General features: G+C 40.5%; 1 protein-coding gene across 5 annotated transcripts in view; it reads right to left on the reverse strand.

Moving 5' to 3' along the window:
- Positions 1 to 10,739: 10,739 nt before the first annotated feature.
- Positions 10,740 to 23,158, reverse strand: part of EFNA5 (ephrin A5) — a 340,008-nt gene continuing 327,589 nt past the window's right edge. For 4 of the 5 annotated variants that reach the window (XM_063612878.1, XM_055298024.2, XM_063612879.1 and 1 more), the window contains exons 4-6: positions 21,515 to 21,580; positions 21,050 to 21,130; positions 10,740 to 15,214 (exon numbers count right to left, since the gene is read on the reverse strand). In XM_063612878.1, coding sequence (XP_063468948.1) covers positions 15,093 to 15,214; positions 21,050 to 21,130; positions 21,515 to 21,580 — 269 coding nt within the window. In that variant the 3' untranslated portion in view covers positions 10,740 to 15,092. The remainder of the gene's footprint in view (positions 15,215 to 21,049; positions 21,131 to 21,514; positions 21,581 to 23,158) is intronic. The other variant, XM_055298025.2, reaches the window with a different exon arrangement.

The raw sequence follows: 23,158 nt of genomic DNA on the forward strand, positions 1-23,158 counted from the left end.
GGATGGAAAGCAAGTAAAGGAATCATAAGGGCCTTCTTATATTGGACATTCTTTCTCTGCACCTAATTTACTCTAAATGGGTTTGCAGATGAGAATTGTTTTCCCATGAATTTGCATCAGTAGATTTAAGAGCATGGATGTGCACATCCCAACACAAGGTGTCAACCAAATATTAGGCAATATTATGGCTTATTAAAGATTTTCAATCCAAGGATAGTTTGTGAAGAGAGGACATTTATATGCAGTATATGGAAACACAAATTCCCAGTGGAAATAAAACAAGACATCGTCATTATTTAACAAAAGAATTCACCATGTAATTCTATATAAGACAAACGCACTCACACATTCTTTAAGAACTTTAAAAATATCCTTTGATTTTCATGCAACTTTTCTGGACTTTTTATATCTATCACGTAAAACAAGCCTGTTACCAAGATAAATATGGAAGTTCTATGTCCTTATTGCCTGGGTCACTTTACCAATGATCCACCACTTACTTATTCATTTTATTAAATATATTCTGTCTTAAATCTATTGATGCAAATTCATGGGAAAACACTTCTTATCTGGAAACTCATTTAGAGTGAATTAGGTGCACAGAAAGCATGTCCAGCATCAGAAGGCCCTTTTGATCCCTTTACTTACTCTCCATCGCTAGATTCCTCACCAATATTCTCACACAGTCCGACATCCCTGCCTGCCAATTTCATTAAAACCTGCTGTGCAGGAAACCTACCAGTGTGCAAGATTCTTGAGAGCAGACCATTGTCTGTTTTGTTCATGTACGTATCACAAATGTTTAGAACACTCTGTGGCACATAGTAGGTGCTTCGTAAATATTTACTGAATAAATGAATGAATGATCTTGGGAGGTGAGGGAATGTTCGCCTCACTTGATGAGTAAACCACCCAAGCCAAAGGCAGCAGCTAACCCAGAACTCCTCCACTTAACCCCCTTTATGTCAATGGGTCTCTTTGGAGTCACTGCCAGGTTTTGTGTGTAAGGAGGCATCATGCTCCCAGGGCAGGCTGCTGGGGACCAGGCTCTGGGACACACAGAGCATCCTGAAATGCCAGAGACTGGCAGGGTCAAACTGGGAATTACTTGTCTTCAATACATAAAATATTGGTAGGGATGGCAACTTTAACATTTGCCTTTTAGAAAATTCTGTTGAAGGCCCTCCCCAAGTTGAAGTTGGTGGCCTGGGAGATGTCAGCAGCTTCCAGAGAGAGGGCCCAGCAACATTTTCCTCCACCAAGTGTTTTTTAATTAGTAGTTGGCTCAGAAAAGGCAAAGCAGCAACTTCTGCTGGAGATCCAAGGCTGAAAAAAATACTGCTGTTAGAAGTGGAGGGTCACTTTACAATGGTGTTGTCTATCACTCTGAGCTTCCTGCACCTCCAGGGGAGGCCATGAGCTTAGGCACAAAGTGTAGATAAATGCCTATTTTAGCTGATGATATAGATTAAGAGAGTGGGAGAAAAGAGCCTACACCCTGTGCCCCCTTTTGCACTTAGTTGTGGTGGAGAGGACGGGGAGGTGGTCAGCTCCTGCTGTTCTCAGTGGGTGCCCTCCAAGAGCAGTCCTTGTATTACCCACTTCAGTGTTTTGTCCCCATCTCATTATCTGTTCTTGTTGAAATCTTTATTATTCATGCATGCAAAAAATCCCATCATTAAACCATCATAAATATTCATAACACTTTGCAATTGTGTGCATTTCATTTAGCCACTTGGCAAAACTTCTCTGAAGTACCAGAGTTTTAAGGAAATCTGGCTAATGAGACCAGAGCTCAGGAAATGCAGGATAGCGTTTCCAATTTCTTTTACTTTAACCTGAAAACAAATGCAAAATATAAATAATAATTAAAAGAGAAAAACAGGGAGGGGTTTACTTGCAATGAAGAGCCACACATTCCTTGGCTTTGTCTTGATTGTGCTTTTGTGTCAAGCAGAAGATAAGGGTAAACACTGTGCTACAAGAGGGGGAGTCCTGAGGCTGCAATGCTAATGGATTTATCCAGGAACCTACAAAGGCCAGATAAACCCCCTGCTTTGGTTAACAGGGACCTCGCTTCTTATGTTCTGTATAATTACTGGCATCAGTTTGGAGTTGAGATAAGCATGGCCTTTTCTTGGACTTATTATAGCAGGCAGCCATGCCATTTTTAGTGTCTAAGAAAGAATTATATCCATCTCTTTCTCTTCTTCTAATCCAGTTTATCTAAACTGTGCACTCTCCCATCAGTGCTGAGAGCTTTTTCCCGGAGTAAAAGAGAACCCAGCAAACTTCCGCGGCAAACAAGTGGAATTGGAATAATGTGCCTTCCCACTGCCACCCCCTCCCATCCAGGGCGCACAGATTTAAACCACCGAGACATCTTTTGTTTTGCACCACAAAGGATTGCATTGAAACATTTTTTTCCTGCCTTAAAGATTATCCATACTGAAAAGGAATTTTTAAAAGATATGAACTTGTGGAAGAAAATATTTGTACCAATAGGAGTTGTTGCCCCTGGTCTGCACTCGTTTCGGACTCCTCTCTCCCATTACTGACAGCATTTATGCTTGATAATGAGTTGCCTTCCCTGCATAATGGCTAACAGGTGCTGGAAAATACTGGTAACATTCAAGACTGCTCAGCAAGTTCTGATTTCCCTGAGGGTTTATGCCAAGCAGAAACAAGTTACCACCAACCCAAGCATCAGACTGGCTGATGTGTACATCACTTCGTTAGGAAATGTCACATGTTAATGGGAGAGCGCGCTAGGTTCCCAAGCAGAGGACTAATTAAGGAAAGTTCTCCTTGGTCTGCTCCTGTGGACTTAGGACTTAGAAACGTCCCTTTTTTTATTTTTCCACTATTGATCCTTGGGCTCATTTGTGGCAGTGTTTGGCATTCATTCATCTTACCATTTGTTAGCCCTTCCTATTGACTCTGTAATCGGAATCTTACTTTTGTAACTCCTCCCTGTGCCAACTGAAATGAGATATCAGTGGGGATATTTATTTTATTTTGTATTCGAGCTCATCAAATTTAAAAAGTCTGAATCTTCAAGAAAATCAAGGGAACCATTTTATATAATTATTTTTGTCAATTTAGATGTGACCTTTGAAGTATGGTAAATGTCTTCAGTACAGTAATATATGAAATTCAAAATCAAGATTCTGAAATTCTAGTAGTATTAATTATTCCCTCTGTGCTTTCATCACACTTTATTCCCAGCCCTCTTATCCTGTCATGTTTGTTTAATAGACTATTTTGCTTGCAAAGAACTGTGATTCACACGGGGTGGCTCAAATAATGAGGGCTTATTTTAAGGACCCCTATACTAATAATGGAGTCAGAATATTATGAAACTCTCAAAATAGAAGTCAAATAATGACCAGGCTTTACAGTGCCCAGAACTAGGAGGTTGTTCTGGGCCTAAGGAGGCAGCTCTATGGAACTGCACAATCAAAGTTAGGGCTTTGCTAGAAGAAATGACACTAGATACATTCTGCATATCTGCTCTCTTTTGTTTATCTCCCTTTCTTCTGATTTATTCTATTTCTATTACCTTTCAAGCAGGATATACTAATTGTACTGAGTAATTATTATATAACAAGTAATGGCAGAAATATTTCTTTCCTTGCCAGAATATATATAGAACATTGACTAGCCTGAGTATTGGCTGCCTCTGGGTCAGGTGCCCACTCCCTGTCCAATCAGTCATCAGTGTGATGACTTGGCATATTGCATGGCAGCCCAGTAAATGCCTCCGTTCTTTCCTCAGAAGGGACTATGGCCTCACAAGCTTCCTCACTGATGTGTGCAGCCCCCATAATGACTGGGAGCTTTACCCGGGTGGAGCCAGTCTCCTTTCAAAAATATCCATAGTTCTGAGCACAAGTTCTGGCATATAGTAGATGCTCCATAAATTGTGACTGAATGAATAAGCAAATCTTTATATTCTTCTTTCCTGGGGCTAGTTGTGGGTGAAGTGAAGTAACTTGCAGTTTGCATATGATTTGATGTCACTTACTTGTCAACAGCAGGAAATTGCAGAAGGTTCTGGATTCTAAGACATGATGTATTTCACTTTCCCTCTGCTCTTTTCAGAAAAAAATTTTTCCTTGCTCTATGAGAATCAAGCCATTGTAGTAAAGTCGGCAAGTCAATGTGATATGACATGAAGGCCAAACCTTATTTTAAGATGAGAAACTTGCTATAACTCCAGTCACTCTCTCATACCCTGGAGTCACTCTTCCTAAGAAACTAGAATAAAACCCTGCTAGCTACTACAGAAACAAGCAGTTCTGAAGACTATAAATTTGTATTCTGGTTTCAAGAGTGGGGTCAGAGTTTATTTCTTTAGAGAGAAGTCTGGAGAGCCTCCCTCCGAATGAGAACTTCCTCTAAACTGTGAACTCCTCAAGGTCATGGACAGACATCAGGGATGATGGGGTCTATGGGAAGGCATAGGTCAGCATTGCCTCCCCGCCGCCACAGGAATTGCAGGCACACAGTGTCACTATGCTTCAGTCCCTTACATAAATTTCCCAGTGGGATTGTCCCCAAATGAAAACTGCACCAAGACTCTGTGACCACAGTGAGCAATGTAGACACGCAGCACCAAGAACAGATTCGTGCTGGGCAAAGGCCTACCCCTCCCTGGACTGGCTCTCATTACACAGTCATCATTTTCACTTGTTCCTGCCTGTCCATCCACAAACTCGATCAGGGCAAAGGATGGATTTAGAAGCAGGGGAAATATTGTAGTGATTACAAAATCAATCTTCCTTTTTGCAAATCTCCCACTAAAAAAAAAAATCTCAATTCCTTTGGTGTAGGTTCTTTCCATATTTCTGGAAAGAAAAACTTTCTTGTGTTTGGGTGGCTGCTTCTGGAAGATTGTGTATACCTGTTGTGTACAATAATGAGGGGTCCTGATGACAATTATGTTTGCTTCCTTCTATGTTATCTTTTTGGCTTCTCAGAGCATTCTGGAGAGTTTTGGTCAATATCTATGGAATCCACTTTTTCTCTCTCCTCTCAGTGGAGTTGTGAAAGTTTGGATCAGAGCACTAGGGTGTGTTTCTGTCTGCTGTGAACAGCTTAGCAAAGGAACTTGGCATCCTCAGTAGACAGAGTAGGTAATAAGTCTTGTGGGCAGAATCAATGACAAAAGGAAGGGGGAAAAAGCAGGACTAAGAGATGAGGACAGCCAAACTGATTTCAGGTAAAACTGATTCAGCTTGCTAATGAATCCACCAGCTAGTACTGAATTCCTGATACTCTCCTCACTTCTCAAATCAAGTTAAAAAAATTGATTCCATGCCACTTACAACAGGCAGAGCTGTCACTTACTAGGGAGATTAACTTGCTTTGTTGAATACTGACAGGGACCAGAGAAGGGCAGGACCCACAGAGAAGGCAGGGCACTCTAATTTGCAGTAACCTCAAAACCTGAACTGGTAGTAAATTGAGGGTTTGTAATTTGTGCTAACATCCAGTCCAGACTAAGGTAAGCCTAGAGAGTGAATTTAAGGAAGCCCTAAACCTACAGGATTTTGTGCCATCTTTGTGAATCCAAGTGCCCAGACTGGTCAGAGCTTTAAAGGTGCAGATCCTAGTCCTCTTTTTTGTTTTCTTTTTACTGATACATACTAATAACAATAATCGTACATGTTTATGGGAGTAGATCCTAGTTTTCCTGCTCAGAGTCTGCACACTCTCACATTTAGCCAGCTAGATCCATTAAGAAAGTTTGGGGGTCAAATATTGGAACAATGATGACTGCCCTGCCTCTGAATATTGGAGAACTCTGTAGGTGCGAAAGTCAGCTGAGTCAAGGAGAAAACACCAAGGATCCAAAATGACAAGTGATGCTCCCTGACAGAGTAGATGGTTTTCTGTTTCCTGCTGGGGCTCTGGGAAATTCTCAGTGTGGTCAGATATGTGAATGCCTGGCTGGCCACCCACCGTGTGGTTTCTTTTAGTCACCACATTTTTGCCCTATGGCTTCAGGTGTTAACAGACTGGTATTAATGTTCCTAAAGTGACTCTCAGTGTCCTTTCAAATACCACACTGCTTAGTACAGACAATGCCAAGAGAAAAAGGCTGTGGATTTATCAAATTAGAGAAAATATTGAAAAGTGTGTGATGTATGTATGTGAGGCAGGGGAAACTGCTTTTAAAAAGTAACAATATGGCCGGGCACGGTGGCTCATGCCTGTAATCCCAGCACTTTGGGAGGCCGAGGCGGGTGGATCACCTGAGGTCAGGAGTTCGAGACCAGCCTGGCCAACATTGTGAAACCCCGTCTCTACTAAAAATACAAAAAATTAGCTGGGTGTGGTGGCGGGTGCCTGTAATCCCAGCTACTCGGGAGGCTGAGGCAGGAGAATTGCTTGAACCCAGGAGATGGAGGTTGCGGTGAGCCAACAGGATGCCACTGCACTCCAGCCTTGGCGACAGAGTGAGACTCCCTCTCAAAAAAAAAAGTAACAACACAAATTGTTATTATTTTCAATTCTTCCTAATTTTTACAGATTAAGTTTGGCTATGCACAGAAGGAGGAAGACACTTTAAGAAATTATAGAAGACCACTACATTTGAAAAGTTCACTTTTATGATAAAGCTGCAAGACTCACAAGAAACATTTGGAAGTTGCCTAGTGCCCCTCTCCCCATTACATTGCATTTGAAACTTCCTAAAGGGATAACATGCCATTTGTTTTCCCTTCAGCTGGAGCTCTTAAATTCTTAGGAAGGAAGAGTAAGAAACTGGGTACCTCTGCCCAAATCCTGGATCAACTTGACTCTCGTTCTTTCCCTGGCTACCTGAGTTAAGCAGCTTTCTTTTCCCTGTTTCTCCAGGAAAAAATGATGACAATCCTCCTTTCTAGTTAATTCTTCCCAAGATTGTTGGAAAGAGCCATTAGTTTATGTTTTATTCTTTATGCCTGTAAGATCTTGGGATGAAATACTCTTGATAAACCACAAAGCCTATTACTATTTTAAGTACCTGCATCTTCCAAGAGAAGGAACATGCTGGCTCCCTGCAGGAGAAATAAATGGAGTCAGCTTTCTGGCTGGCACACTGTCTTCAAGAAAAAAATAAAAAAGTCACAGATCGTCTTGTTCTGTCTACTGAAGAAAATGTGTTCAGATTTAGTAAAGCCGAACACACATTTCGGAGGAGTTACTCGTTCCATGCTCTCTGCTACACAAATCATGGTGCGGGGCGGGGGTTGTTTTGTTTCAGTTTGGTTATTTTTTGGTCCAAAAGAACAAGTTCTGAACACAAAATGGAGAGGATACCAGGGTGGTGATAAAATGTGCCTTTTAGGATGTATGTGGGAAGAAACATGTTCTTTCTCTTATTTTAGTATCTTGTTTCATGGTTGTGAAGGAAAGAAAATGACTTTGGCTACCTGCATTTCAAATCGTATGTGCGGTCTGAGGGAGCACCAGGCACTTGCAAGAAAACAGCATGCAAAAATATTTTGTTCTATTTTCCCATTGTAATCTCTCTTCAAGATTTTTTTTTGTCCCTCCCTTTGTTTTCTTGTCAAGATTGACAAGCATCCATGTGTTCCCAAGTGACATAAAGTTCTTGCTTGAATAATCATGACTAAAATCCAGGGTATTTTAAAGCGCGTTATTGACTTGAAGAGCCACCCACTAGATTGAATTCTTCTGAATTAACAAAGACTGACAGCCTCAGCGAGGTACGTTTACCCTAAACGGTCAGGGCCTCCCAGGTTCCTACCATAGCCCTGGTGCTGGCCTCTTCTTCCCAGGGCTGTCATGATGAGGGTTATGGAGCTAGAAAGGCTTTTCTCATTAACATTACAGAAAACTACATGTTTAGGAATTAAACTCTGGATCAAAAAAGCAGATGACAAGAAGAGGAATTGAAACTTCTTTTTATTTAAAGTGGGTAGTACTGCCTTGTTGACCTGCCATCAGCGTGAACACCAACTAATGCCATCCTGGGAGAGAGATGGCAGAACTCATGGGACACTTAGAGAGAAAGAGGGGGCCATTTTTTAAAAAAAAGTACTGAAATCATGTTTTACTCTCAGCATGTACTGAGGCTCTTGGGAAGGGAGTGTGACAATCTCTGAAGAAAATTGTTGAAAGGGTCATTATGTTGGAATATGCTGAACATGAGGCCTTTACTCCTTTTTCTTTCTCCAGTGCTAGGAGTGGCTCCAGCAACTCTGTATAAAAGGGCTTAGAAACTGCATCCTGCTCGGAAAGGAGGAGGTGGGAAGGGAACTTACCTGGAAGCAGTATTTCTCAGCAAGCCCACTGTTTTTAATTAGGTACTATCTGTTTAAAGAGTGGCTTGGCTAATCACCTCCTCCCTCAAACCAAATGAACCCTCGGTGAAGCCCTTGACTAATTCTTTGGGCAATGCAATTTCCTTTAAAAAAAATCTTATGCATTTATCATCTGTATAAAACAAAGACACGCAATTGATACAAATGTACTGCTCACAGGGTCCAGCAGTTACAACTCCATTTTAAAAATAGACCTTCATATGTATTTAACCACTGAATGACTTGATTAATATAGCAGAATGTATCACAATAAAAACTGATGGAGAATATTGGCCAGATTAATTATTTCTAATGATTTTCAGAAATACTTGTTTTCCAAAGGGAATGTGCAAAAATTATAACGCTTTTCATAGCATTTTTTGCCAATGCTTTCCTGAAGGGTAGTTATCAGCAGAATACAAAACCAATCTTTGCAAACAATCTCTAAGAAATTGTTTTGCAAACAATTCTCAAGAAACTGTTAGAATGGTCAGTGAGCAATTCATCAGGACTATACTGAACTTTTAAAATGACACCTAGATTATACACATTCCTATAAGACATTCAGGTACATACATGTGTGTTTTAGTCACCACATGCATGGACATCTAGATTCCAACATTTTCCCTGTGATTCTTTTTATACAACACCTTAGATTACTTGAGCATTCCAAATGCTTTGTTACCAGATTAGGTGTGTTCGTGCAGCACTACTCATTGTCCCATCTCTGGTCCAGTCAGCTGGACCATTAGAGTGTGCAACAGTTTGCATGTTCTGGATTTTATACCATTTCCCTCATCTGTGTGTGGGTGTGTCCAGCCTTCCCACTCAATGAGGTTCTAGACATCTCACAATTAGGTGTAGATACAGTCTCAGTTTCAAGAGCAGCTACCTGATCATTCTATAAAGCAGAATCTGAAATTGTCATCTACTCCTCACTTCCCCTACTTCCTTAGGGGAAGAAATGTGTGATTTCTCTGGACCAGCATACCCATAATTTGCCTCAGTGACATTCAGATGGTGTCATGGGTTTTCACATTTTTACAGTAGCCTCTGCGGCTAATATGAAAATGTACACCATGCATTTCTCCACTCTTAAAACCTACAATGCTTTTAACTCAAGTGTTCTATTTTCTAAGAAGTCCCTAACCCCATCTTGACTATTTTTAAATGTAATTTCCTTTAACTCAGTCTTACTAATCTATAATCCCAAACTTTTTCCCATTCAGGTACGTTTTTTAAAAAGGTATTTATCTCTCCTATTATTTATCTATAATATAAATGCTTGAATTTTATTTCTTCTCTATAAATCACTGTTATGTCATGCTTACACGTAATGTCTGCCTTGTTGTAAGCTTTGGAAGTACAGACTGTAAACATTAACTTTATTTTGCACAGCACTGAGCACAATGTCATGATCACGTAAATGCTTTTGATGATGATGGTGAAGATGATAATGATAATGATAATGTAATGCTGTTCTGGTTTGAAAATGTCATGTAAGGAGTCCAGTACATATTTTTTAACGTGAGTTGTTTCTCATCCTATAAAGCTGTCATTCTTCATTAACAAAAAAGGTTACAATAAGTTATAATTAGTGTTTAGTGCCCTGTCAAATAATTAAGTATAATAAAAAGCTTTCAATGAGTTTAATGTTAACATGGGGTAATTAAAGCCAAGTCTTGAAATACATTAGGTGTCTATTATGTCAGATATTTGATGTTTTTTTCTTCTACAGATGAAATTGTCAAATTGTGCTTATAGCAATGTCATCATCAAAGACAAAAACACACTCACATCACATAGATGTAAAATGGGCTTTGCAGTGCCCCAAAAGGGTAGAATTTAGAAAATCGAACAAATCTCTTATACAGCCCTGTTATTTACAGGTAAGGAAACTGAGTCCCAAAGATATCGTGTGACTTGCCTAAGGTCACACAGTAGTAAGTTAATTCTTCCCTGATTGTGAGAATTGAGGTTTTGGGCAGTACTGAAGAGATTATTATTATTATTACTGTTAGTGTTTCTTTTCTTCTTCCAGTATATTTGCTGGGAAAATGCTTATTTGGTCTTTTTCTTGATGGGGTGAAAAAACTATGTGCAAAGTAAAAGAATATAATTTGTATTTGGCTCCTGTTGTATTTAACAGTCGTTTTAGGATGCAGGGCTTGTCATAATGCCTATTTTAAGGCTCAAATACAGAGACAAGGCTGAAATCTCACTATTCTCTCATCAGAATAACTGGAATGCGCCCAGACACTTGGCCATTTCTAACTCTGCATTCTTTGAGCTTCCCAGGCCTTCTCTTGTGCATGTTGCATTATCTTTTCTGTCCACAAAGATTTTGAAAAATCAGCAGAGTACAAGTAGCCCCTGAAATAAAGGCGTCATTCAAGGAACAAAGAAGTAGAAGGAGGGATCCAATTAAAATGATGAAAATCTTTAATTTTTATTTAGGTATACTTGTACGGACACGTGTATATACAAATACAGATTGTATGGGTTTGTTTGTGTGTGGGTATTTTTTTTTTTTTTTTACATTTTCTTTTACGTTTATATAATGTCAGCATTTCAAAACAGCACTCGATGAGTAAGTGCAAAGGAACTGCAAAGCAGGGCAGTACAAGCACAGGACCACACGGAGCTGGACTTCACACCCAGACGCACACACAATGAGTGGCTTCAATGGGGTGTCAAGAGTAAGCATGGAAAGCGGATTTTGACTCATGGGTAACCTCCGACACGCCAGCATCTATTAAACTGTACAGACAATGGGAGCAAGCCCATTGTAGGGAGATTTGTCTCACATCCTAGCAGCCCTGGGGCCAATGCATGGGAAAAACTCAGTGATGCCAAACCAGAGACAGACCTGCCCATTCACGGCTCTGAGGGGAAATAAAACGTGGGAGGAAGGCAAGAGACACACAAAAAATAAACATACTAAGTAAAAGGGGGGTGGTGTAGGCAAACGGGGGTGTTGGTGGAGGTGGTTTTCAAAAGAAAAGTCAGTGACCACAACTCTGAGAGCAATGAATGGAAAGGAGGAGTTGAAAACTGTTTTTCTAATTATTTGAAACTAATACAAATGGCTGCTGCCGTTGCTAAGGCACCGGAGAAAAACAGAGTCCCTGAAAATCCACAGGTACCGCGTGACTCTTCCTTTCACAACGACACAGAGAGGGAAACAGCCCCATTTAACCTTCCTACACTGATTGGTTTGCAACCATTTCCATGAGTGAGCTGCACATGATATTGATAAAGGCTCTTCCTGGGAAAAAATAAAACAGTCCATGAAAACAATCACAAACAGAAAACCAAACCAAACCAAAGTACAGAACTGGTTCTAAATTCCCTATCCTTTTCAAACCAACATGCTGGTGGAGAAGGGAGGGTGGGCCACAGGGCTCCAACATCGGACCTTGAAAACACTGAGGACAAAATATTGATCAAAAAAGTCATGTTGTTCCAGGTCCCAAGATGATGGAGTCATAAGATTGGGTGGGCAATGACCACACATGAGTCCTATATGGAGCAGTGTCTCAGCCACGTGTGACTCTTTTTTCAGCCACAGTACACATTGGATGTTTCAAAGCCTCAATGCATGTTTTGTATCCTGAAAGTCTATTGTTCTCACTTACAAAAGACATAAGAATCAAATTAATACTTTATTATCAAACACTATATACAACAGAGGTTGCTAATAATACAGAATTTAAAGAACGCAGTTTTTTTTTTTTTTTTTTTTTTTATGTTTTACTTTTCTTTCCTCTGCCACCCAAGAAAGTACAGTACAAAACAATAGTCTAAACTAACACGAACTGTTACCTGGTCTATTAAAGGATACACGGTATCCACTAAACAGACAGATCCTTATTTCCCTGCTTCATGTTGCAAAGCCCTTGGCAACCAGGGGCAAAGGTCACTGGGGTTTGACTAACTGGGGCTGAGTGGCAGCTATGACTGTCCTTCAGACTTTTGAGTTGTTTTTGAAATTAAAAGCTTCTAAAAGTTGCATCAACATCCTCCTAAGCCCCCAGAGGATTGTAACAACACCACAAAAGGCCACCAACACTTTTTAAACAAAATGAAAGCTGTCTGACACCAATCATCCTGAAAACTCCATGGCAAGTGCATTAGCTATGATTACATCACTTATAGGTAGAGAAGCTTACTGCCTACTGGTGTGGATACTCTTGCTATTTTCTTTGTACTTAATTTGCAGCGGCAGAAGGGTAAGTAAAGGGTCTAATTTCACTGTGAAAAAAATGAAAGACAATGGCAGAGAGGGCCATGAGTAATTACTTCACCACTTGTTAGAGACAAATGCTAGGAAAACCACAGAAGTCACCATTTCTAAAATGCATTTAGCACGGCTAACGTAGTTACGACTAACTGGAATCATTACAGGATCATTTGAATTCCTGGTGGTTATAGAACATGCTGTATTATTTTGGTTCTATTGATCCATTTTAGAAGGTATCTTTCTCCCCCTACCCAAATCCCACTGGACCAACAAGCCTGTAACTATTAATTTTAAAAAAAAAGTATTTCTGGATATTACTGAGAGTACTGCATATATAAATAGTTAAAGGAAAAAGGAATTGAATGCCGTGAACTTTTGTTTCGGTGAAATGGTGGCTGCCTTCTGTGATAAGACTCTGCCACTCCAGAGGAGTTCCTTATGTCAGAGGGGAATAGGATTGATTGTATCTGTGAGGCTGGCAACCCCACACACATGGTTCCATGTGAGAACAGATTCGGCAGTGACATCCACTCCAAATGGATCAGGTAAACCCAGATTACATTTCAACATGTGTACAACTCTCCAGAGTGCAATACGTTTACAGCTGCCTTTCATTCACATACTTTCCTAATTCAGAACTACTCACAATTCTAAGCAAATTCCCATTCACGAAGTCTGTCCATAATGCGACCTTCTCTCTTTTTTTAACATACACATCTTAAAAAACAAATATATAAAAGATTCTTATTTTGCTGGAATGCTTTCAATTTTTCACATTTTACATGATCAACACATTTATTTCTTATTTTGAAAGGCATGGTTTCTGTTGACATGTCGTGCAAAGCCAAAAAAAAAAAAAAAAAAAGGCTGGATTGCTTTTCCATTGGTCTAACACTTTTCCTTGTCTAGGCTTTGGATTTTAAAGTTCATGACAGCCCCACCACCAGTAGAAACCCCAAGGCTTGCATTTCCTGGTAATCGACTGGAAACGTCCCCTGTTGGCCATGCTAAGATTCCTTCAACAGGGTCATCCTGCATTTATTCTCCTTCTGCCCCACCCCCACAATGAAACAAGATAGCCCCCATATTTCTAAATGTATCAAGGGATACCACTTTTTCTCACAAGTTTAAATAGGACAAGCATATATACTCACTCTCAGCATAAAGTATATCTAAATAATGTATTTTCTATTCTAGTGGATTTTTAAAAAAATATTTTGTTAAAGTCTTTGGGACTCCATCTTGTTTATCTCCCACAGATAAACACATGTTCCCCCTACGCTTTAGGCTGTGTCAGAAAGGGAAAGAATATAAAATCAACACTTGAATTTTTTTACTCCAAACTTTGGAATTTTATTTCCAAATTTCCCTTTAGCCCTCCCAAGTAGTGCTGACTGACTCTCCTGGTGACAGGGGTTTGTGGCCGAGCCCCTGCAGTCATGGAGTGTGGAGCAAAACGTGGGTACTAGGGTGGGAGGCGGGGAAAGGCCACAGCACACTGGTGCTCCAGCAAAGCCAAATCATGTCTCCTCTGGCCACTGCGGTCCTCTCCTTGGTACATGTCATCCCCCAGAGGAGCATCCAAAGCTATTCCACTATGCACTCATCAACTCTGGCTTGTCAGCCTTGGGGAAGGTCACTTTATTCATAAAAATGCCTCTTTGAGTTTCTAAAAAAAAAAAAAAAGTTGTAGCACCATGGTGATCTGTATTCAAAGAAAAAATATCTGGTGTGCACTGCCCAGTCACCAAAAAAATTAGAGGCACTCACACATCCACACCCCCAGCAAACCTGTAGTTTTCTGTTTTCACACCTGCTCTGTATCAGCATTCCACACCCAACCTGCCTCCTAGAAAAAAAAAAAAAAGGCTTCCTTTAGAGAGCACAAGTTTTGCTGTCAAGAATGCTTTAAGACAGTCATATTAAAAAAAGAAAAAACAAAAAACCAGTGTCTCAACCTTTTAGAAACCTGTTCATTTATGTACTCCTATAGGAAATGGTGTAATATCACATCTATTCTTAATACCTCCCCTCTGGACCTGACATGGTGACATGATGCCCTGCGCGATCATCTTACAGTTCTGAATGAGAAGGCATAAATATTGTACAGGAGAGCAAAACCCTCCCAGGCCTAGCCAGCGCTGGCTGCATCTGCCACTGTTCTTCCTTGTCCATAGACCGCTGACACACTGCGCTAACGGAGGTGAGTTCTTAGAGGAGAATGCACAGGAGCTGACGAACCACTGGTGTCACTATGACAATTTGGCATTTTCATCTGGAGTCCATTTAATTTGGGAGGGGTGAGAGAAGTCACGGGCCAGGGCTGGGGGTGGGGTGGGGTGAGGGAGGCAGGAACGAGTTTAGGCCCCCAGCCCCAAGTTGTTGCTTAGAATTCAGGCTGAAAGAAAGAAAACAAAAATCTGACATCTGCCAAAACCCAATAACAAGTCCCTTCTTAGGATGAGCAGTTAGGTGGATCTCTGGTGTTCCAAGACCCTGATGTTTTCTGTGACAAGTGACGGGAGGAGACTGTGCTATAATGTCAAAAGCATCGCCAGGAGGAACAGTAGGATTGCCAAAAGGCGGCTGGGTATCCTTGGTGTTTGTGCCGCGTTCTCGCCGCGGGATGGCTCGGCTGACTCATGTACGGTGTCATCTGTTCAAATAGAAAGCACACATTCCAATGAGACTTCACATCCTTAATAACTCTCTTGCAGCAGCCTGCTGTTAACAGACCTCGCCACCCTCTGCAAAGTAGGGTAATGAACCTTGTGCCACCATTGACTTTCATGTCTGCATAATCACTCATTATTTACAGCAAACAAAGAAGCGGCAAAGAAAATTGGACTTTCTCAGCAATATTGATACTTTCTTTAAAAATTGCGGGGAAAAATTATGCATACACTGTAACCTTTGGCCCGTGAGCTGCTTTGGTTAGCCAGCAGTCAGACACGCCTTGCACAAATTTCAGATATCTGAATGTACCTTTGAAACCTAAGATGTCACAGGCAGGCAAGTGACATGTTGGTGGGGGTGGGGGAAGGGGTGGTTATGTTGGCACAGTAGTGGTTAACCAGAATGCGCTGCCCATTTCCCTTCTTTTAGCTGTTTCATAGGATTAGTGTTGAATGCCTGGTTGTTGGATGCCTAGACGAATTTTCAAACATGAAAAACTAAATGCCAAAACAGCAGCATTTTGGATAAACTATACGTCATGCCTAGTAAACTTCAATAAACGTATGCCCACTAGTTTGCCTACAATTAGGTGTCAATTATGGTGCTATTCCTATTACAAACCCTGCATTTCTAAGATTAAATTACTTAAACTTGACCATTTTTATTTTTATCGGGCTGAAGCGTGGCACATAAATTATCAGCGTGGATGCAAATTTTCCTCTAAATAAAATGGATTAAGTGAGTTAAGCTTCTTTTATTTAGCTATGAAGTGTTCTATGAGGCTGCCTCTGACTTTGGATAGCCTTCCTGATCTGCATGATTAACAGGCTTAACTTCGAAATGGGAACTCTGCAGCAATTAGTACCAAAGAGAGGTTGGAGGCTTGCCTAGCAGCCATGCTCTGCTCCAGGGCTGCCTGTCTTCTTCTTTCCACCTGGCCTAACTTATGTTTTTATTTACTTTAAATTAAGCTAAATTAATTGATTTTATTTTTAGAGGTAAGTTCTTGCTCTGTTGCTCAGGCTGGAGTGCAGTGGCCCAATCATAGCTCACTATAGTCTTGAACTCCTGGGCGCAAGCAATCCTCCTGCCTCAACCTCCCAAGTAGCTGGGACTCCAGGTGTGAACCACAATGCCTGGCTAATTTAAAAAATTTTTAGAGAGACAGGGTTTTGCTTTGCTTCCCAGGCTAGTCTCAAACTCTTAGCCTCAACCAACATCCTTCCTTGGCCTCCCAAAGGATTGGGATTATAGACATGAGCCACTATACCTAGCCACTTGTGCTTTTAGACTAAGGATTTCTGAATAACACATTTTGGGGGCCAAAAGTGAGCCCCTGTGCAAATTTTATCTCAGCATCAGGGTAGCTTCCTGCAGGTGTTCAGCAGTTGCCATCTGGGAATTGCTCAAGGGTCAGAGAGAATGGTAACAAGGCTCCAGTGGTTGTTCGCAATTATATTGACCTCAAAGGATAATCCCTAAATACCCCTGGATGACCCACCTCAAACCCCTTAATGGGTTAACTAACCATTATTTTAAACTCATTTATATTTTCCTATCACACGTCACAATAAGGGTGCTTTTACTTCACTGGGTAGAATCACACTCCCTAATATTTGTCCTAAAGTAACCACTTTTCAGATTCACAGGCTGACCCCTGCTTCAGATATGCTCGTTTGGGATGTTTTTGTCCATCACATCCATTCCCAATGGGAAAGGTCTTCTCAGTGTTGAGTCTCCTGCCCTGGAGTACTCTTATCATTTCAGCCTCCCCTCGAATAAAAGCTACTGCATCCCCTTGTCAAATTTGCTCCCCTTTCCTGGACCTTAGCGAATCTGCATGGAGTGATTTTTGCTTAGGAGACTAGAAAAGGTTAGGAAGCAAGATGGTAAGATAAATGGATGCAGAAAAAATATATATAAAGTCCTCCACAATGTGGCCAAATACCTTCAGACCCTCCTCTATTCTCTGCTCTTTTTCAGCCTTGCAAGTGTATTAATTAAATCTGTAGTTAACAGGAAGTAGAAGTAAAGGCCCCTAATAGCCCTGAAATTAAAATCCAAATCACTTTCTTAAGCGCACCAATATGTTGTCAATCAAAACAATGGAGCACTTCAGGCTTAATTGTGAAATAACCATAAACCCCAAGGATTCCAGAGTTCATTTCACAATATCACATATTTAAATACCTGAAATTGCATCAGCTATTGGATTCCTCTCCCTCTTATTTTTACTGGCATATTACCCAATCCTTCTCCTTGTATAGTTTGCAAGTGTACTGTTAAAGGTACCCAGCTAGCACTTAGATCTTAGGTGTGAACTTCTTCATCCCCACCCTAGTCCCTTCTAGGTATTCAGTGAGGGCTATCCATCATTCCAGGTCCACTCAGCACAAGACACAGGGAATAGATCTTACAAGGTAATGGAGAGGAAGGCTTTTGTTTTTTATCTAAGTGAAGTATGAGGCTAAGTGTGCCTTTCAGTCCTTTAACCATACACAATCTTTGGAATTAACCTTGTATAAGCACCCAACGAATATATATCTTCCTGCCCCCTAAAAGGAAAATCAGTCCCATTAGGACATCAGGATCCTTCTCTTCTTCCTGCAACATGCTGTTCCTCATTCAGGATTCCACAAAGCATCCTTCGATTAAAACACGTTCTCAATGTTGGGAGATTCTACAGCCCCCAAAAGTGAAATGAGAAACTGGCTGTCATTTGGGTAAATCTGAGCAATTTCAGAATTCTAAGGAGGAATTCATAGGCAAAATCTATCCCAATGGAAACTACACTAAATATGAGAGAATTTCTAACGCTTGTAACATGGGCTTGGAAGAAGAAAGAAAATGTTCCTCTTCAGAAGTCAAATCAAGTTTTGCCTCCTGGCTACAGGATTCCACAACATGGGGGTTTCAATGGTTAACGGAGAGAACACTAGCGATATTTTGGAGCATGTTATGTGACATATGTCTGCCCTGAGATCATCCTGCATCCCTGATGATAGGAAACTGGCAGGCAGAGTGTGCAAGCAAACAAAAAAGACAAATACATTCCAAAGACAGGTGAATTAGTACACATCGCTGAGATCATGCAGTGGAATCCTTTCAGACTTGCTGGGTTCATAAAGACTGGGTCTACACCCAGAGCTGGGGAAAGGTAAATACCCTTTCACTCAGTGGCTCAACACAGTGGTGAAGAACTGCAAATCCAACTGGACTTTCTTTCTCTTCTTAGAGACAGAATCTTGCTCTGTTACCAGGATGGAGTGCAGTGGCATGATCATAGCTCACTGTAGCTTTGAACTCCTGGGCTTAAGCAATTCTCCCACTTCAGTCTCCCAAGTAGCTGAGACTAAAGGCACACACACCACTTTTTTTTTTTTTTTTTAGTAAAGACAAGGTTTCAGTGTTGTCCAGGTTGGTCTCAAACTCTTAGCCTCAAGCAATCCACGTATCTCAGCCTCTCAAATTGCTGGGATTATAGGTGCGAGGCACAGTGCCTCACACCTATAAGAAACAAATTCGTTATTGTTTTCTTATTGCCAGGAATTGTGGCTCAACCTTGTCTCACTTTGTTAGTGAAGATGCTCACCAGCAAGCCCTTAAAATATAGCTCTGACTGACTCAGGGAGCTTTTCCTGCATGTACACCTACGCTCTACTCCCCAGCGCACGTATGCACACACTGAACTACATTCAGCCAAACTTTTGCAAACTTCCAGCAGTTATATGTCCATCAATTTTGGGCCATTGTGCATTTTAAATGCTCAGTGAAAAAAAACCTTGTTTCCCCAAAGACAGTGGCATATGTTCATGTATGAAAGCATTCTCAGTATCTTGCATTGTATCGTTAGTGGAATTCAAAGGTAATTTTCCTAATGGCAGAATAGTCCTCCATGTGCCTCTTCATTACCAGAGAAAAATATGCAATCTGTTAGGTGTCTAAGCAGCCTCCTATGCTGTAGACAGGCAGTGGAGATTCCCTGGAAAAAAAACCATGGGAAAGATATGCCTACATTCTGCACAATGTGTATCAAGAGATCATAATCCTGGGTAATTTTTGTTTAGAACACGCTGGTCATTCTTGTGGCTTCTTAACAAAGCCAAGCGACTTAAGACCTCTTTATGAACATACCTGTAACAATGGTAAGAGACCACTACTTTGATACTAATATTGGAATAGGAGTCAGAAGATCTGAGTATTAAACCTGGATCTATCTAATCAGCAATGTGGCACGGGTGAGTCTCCTCAGCCATAGAAGGAAGAGTGTAGACTCTGGGGTTGTTAAGGGAGATACTGAGTAACTTGCAGATCCTCTGATGGCCCAAGTCCCCGAGCTTGTGAGGACTCTGGTACCTTAAGAAGCCAAAGTCATGGCTTCAGATTTCCAGGACACAATTAAAATGTCTTCACGTCAGCATTCATTCCTTAAAACTTTCTAAAGCAGCTAACTGATCCCTGGGGAGCCACTAAGACCTGGGAGAGCTCATTGTACGCACCTCTCGTTTGCGCTCTGGGTGAGATGCCTGCCTTAGAAAACAAGAATGCTTCAGGGAAAAAACTCTAACTCTTTCTGTCAGTTTTAACGGGAAAGCTATTGTATGTCCTGAGGCACCGCATTTACTCAGGGTAAGTTTCCCTAAGGCTCATTGACTATGCAGTCCTGGTTACAATATTGGAGGAAAAAGTGGACCTTAATGCCCGTTAGTTTCTAGGACCATAAGGAAGATAAATTCTACAAAAAAAAAAAAAAATCCTCCATTTACATAAGGGGGCTCAAATCTCTCCATGAAGAGGAAATAATTTTATTTCCCTTAAGCTTTGAGATGATCAAGGGAGATGGGTAAGGAAACCAGTGAAGATCTGGAGCAGGTAGGGGAGAAGAGGACACCACAGATGAAGGGAACACACAGGGCCTCCAGGCACACCCCTCCATCAGCAGTTGGCAGAGGGCGACCACTCCTCTCAGTTAATCTAGTTTCATTAAATGGCCAGACTGAATTGATAACCGAATGGATATTTACAGGTTCTTATTATCCATAGTATGCGACAGACTAAATGCCTCAATGAGTGCTTTGGTAGGTTTTATTTTTCTTTAGTTATGGGAAACGTTAGAAGTGTGGAAGTCAATCGTAGAAAAGTTTCATTTATCCTTAAAACTTATTTTGCCTCGGTAATCAAGGATCACATTTGGCTCAACAGGCTACTGGTACATTTGTGGCAGCAAGAGATGTGTGAATCTGTGGCGGCAATGTGATTATACTTCTCCAGACCAATTACTATTGACAATAGTAAAAATATTTAAATAAAGTTCCTTAGGTCAGTTCAATGATGCATGTAAATTTCTAGAGAAAACTAAATATGTTGAATTAGTTTCTATTTTGTGCAATAGTCTTATTGCTTTTATCTACAGATTTGGACATAAAAAATAAAATTTTATGAACATATACAAAGAAATGTTTTGTGTCTTATATGAAAACAGATCCTTTAATATTCACAGTGATTCGCCAGCACGCTCTAAGGATATGGTAAAAGGCAGTGAGATTTTAGCATTCCGATGGGGCTTCTATATTAGGATACTGCATTAGCTCAAACCCATTCCAAAAAAGAAAAGTTTTATTTTATCTAACATGCATTGCACAAAGATACTGGAGGAATGAGGTAGAATATAAGTCATATTAGCATCGCTAGCAATGAGCAAAAGCAGAAGAACAACTACAACATGCAAACATGCAGAGAGGAAGAAAGGAAAAAAATACTGAAGCACCAGAGAAATAGATGCATTTGTTAAAAGAGATTCTCTAAGCATACTAACCTGCTGGTTCTAATGAATTTTCTACTTTGTCGTTAACATCGAAAACACGATCATGAACACCTATAGTTTTCATACAGCTATCTATAACAAAAATAGAGATAACAGCCAAATATGTTAGTGAAGACACCCTTAAACTCCCATTTCTTTTTTCTTTCTCTCCTTTTTTTCTTTTTTTTATGTAGAGATTGTCTTACAATCAATGGCATGTTCCAAATGCCAATATTGTTCCCATTTGCTCTGCATATACAACAGTCTAAGAAACAACAAGTTAGCAACTGCTGTGTACTTAAAAGCATCATGAAGAATGAGAAAAAATATGATGAAAACTAAAATATGAATGTTGATATACAAAACAGATACCACACAAGATTTAACAGTAAAAAAAGTTTTACCGCCGTGAACCAGACCACACAATAAAGCATGCGCAGTGAAGCCACCCTCTGAAGCTCATTCTAGTGAACTTACTTGTCGGTCTCACAAAGACTTTGAGCTTTAGACAGGACCTTCTTCCATTATCTGGGATTGCAGAGGCTGTGGGTAACACAGAGAGAGAGCAGGAGAGAAAGAAGAGAACAACAACATATTACTCTTCATTTTCACATACAAAGGATGGATAATAAATTCTTTCCTGACTTGAACAACAGGAACTTTTTCTAATTCTTCCTCCAAATTAAAACAAACAGTACTTTTCAGGTCTCACTGCTATAGAAAGGCTACTTTCATATCCTGATTTTTCAATACAATAAAAGAATCATGCAAGAATGTGAGTAATCTGTGAAGAAATACTTTGGATTTTTATTTCAAAGTCTCTTCCATTTAACTTGATCTGTTATCAATTTTCTCTAAATCGAGAGGATAACGTGTGAGCCCTCCAGCTTTCACAGAGCCGCTCCTCCTCTGCTGCAGGAAAAGGGGCCCGACAGAGGCCCGAGGTGAAAGTGCCGGCAAAAACCAGTAACAGAGAGCTATAAGGCAGACTTAAACGTGACCTGTTTCTGCTGGGGAAAGCAGAGCTTTGTCCGTACTGAAAGCTTGTCTGTCAGTGCTTTTGCAGGTAATTCAATTAGAGGTTTTACTCAGAACTTGGCTCTGAATTCTATCTGACTAACCCAAGCCCGGTAACTTCCATCACCCTATTATAAGTACAATATGCTATTGAGAAAGTACTATGTTGCAATGGTACGTGTATTTTTTTTTTTCAATTTGCCACAGAGAAGGATGGAATTAATAAAGTGGGCTTACCAAGACATGACAGCATGTTTTAAGTTATAAATCACTTGAGGAAGAAACTTTCTTCTCCTTTTCAAGATAATAAGACTGTAAACTTTCCCTATGGTTGAAAGATTATCTCTCCTCTGTACACACAGCAAAATGTCAAAGGAATTTCCAAGGGCAGTAAGGCCCTTAACAACCACATGTATTTACTAATGCATTCTAGAAATGACAAAAATTACAGAAACGAGCGTCGCATACTTTCCTCCCTATGTGTTTCCTTCAAGTGGTTTCTTTGTTCAGAAAAAGCAGATGAGATCAATCAAATCACACATGGCTTACAATTAGTTTGGCAATACCCAAAGTGACAAAGAGAGGGATCGGCATTTGGTGTGTCTTCTCTCTCCTTTATTTTTATTTTTAAATTATTCCTCATGGGGAGCTCAGAACACAAAAATGCTTCTTTTGCAGGTGAGAGGATTCAATATACAAACTTCCAAACAAATTTTACACAGTCTCCTTATGTAATTCTAGATCCAAGTAACCCTCCTGGAGGAGAACTTCTAAATTCACCAACTAAATAATGTCAAGTAGTATAGGGCCCCCAGTGTCCTTATTCAACACCTGTTGAAAACTACTTTAATTTTCAAACAAAAGTATAGAGAAAAAGTGTTTTTGGTCCTCCCTATCTCCCCTGGTTGCTCTGACAAGCAGTTAAGAAGTGCTAACAGCTGGCTTTGCTGTAGGCTTTCATTAAATCATAGTCAGAAAAACTCCCTCTACTGACATTTACAGTAACTAGTGTGTTATTTAGGGCACAATATTTGCACTCTGTGGTTTGATCCAGGAAATGGTGTCCTTCCTGTGGACCTCAACTGCAAATGTGCATGTCACAAA

Source organism: Symphalangus syndactylus, chromosome 11 (assembly GCF_028878055.3).
Source record: "Symphalangus syndactylus isolate Jambi chromosome 11, NHGRI_mSymSyn1-v2.1_pri, whole genome shotgun sequence".
Taxonomy (NCBI): domain Eukaryota; kingdom Metazoa; phylum Chordata; class Mammalia; order Primates; family Hylobatidae; genus Symphalangus; species Symphalangus syndactylus.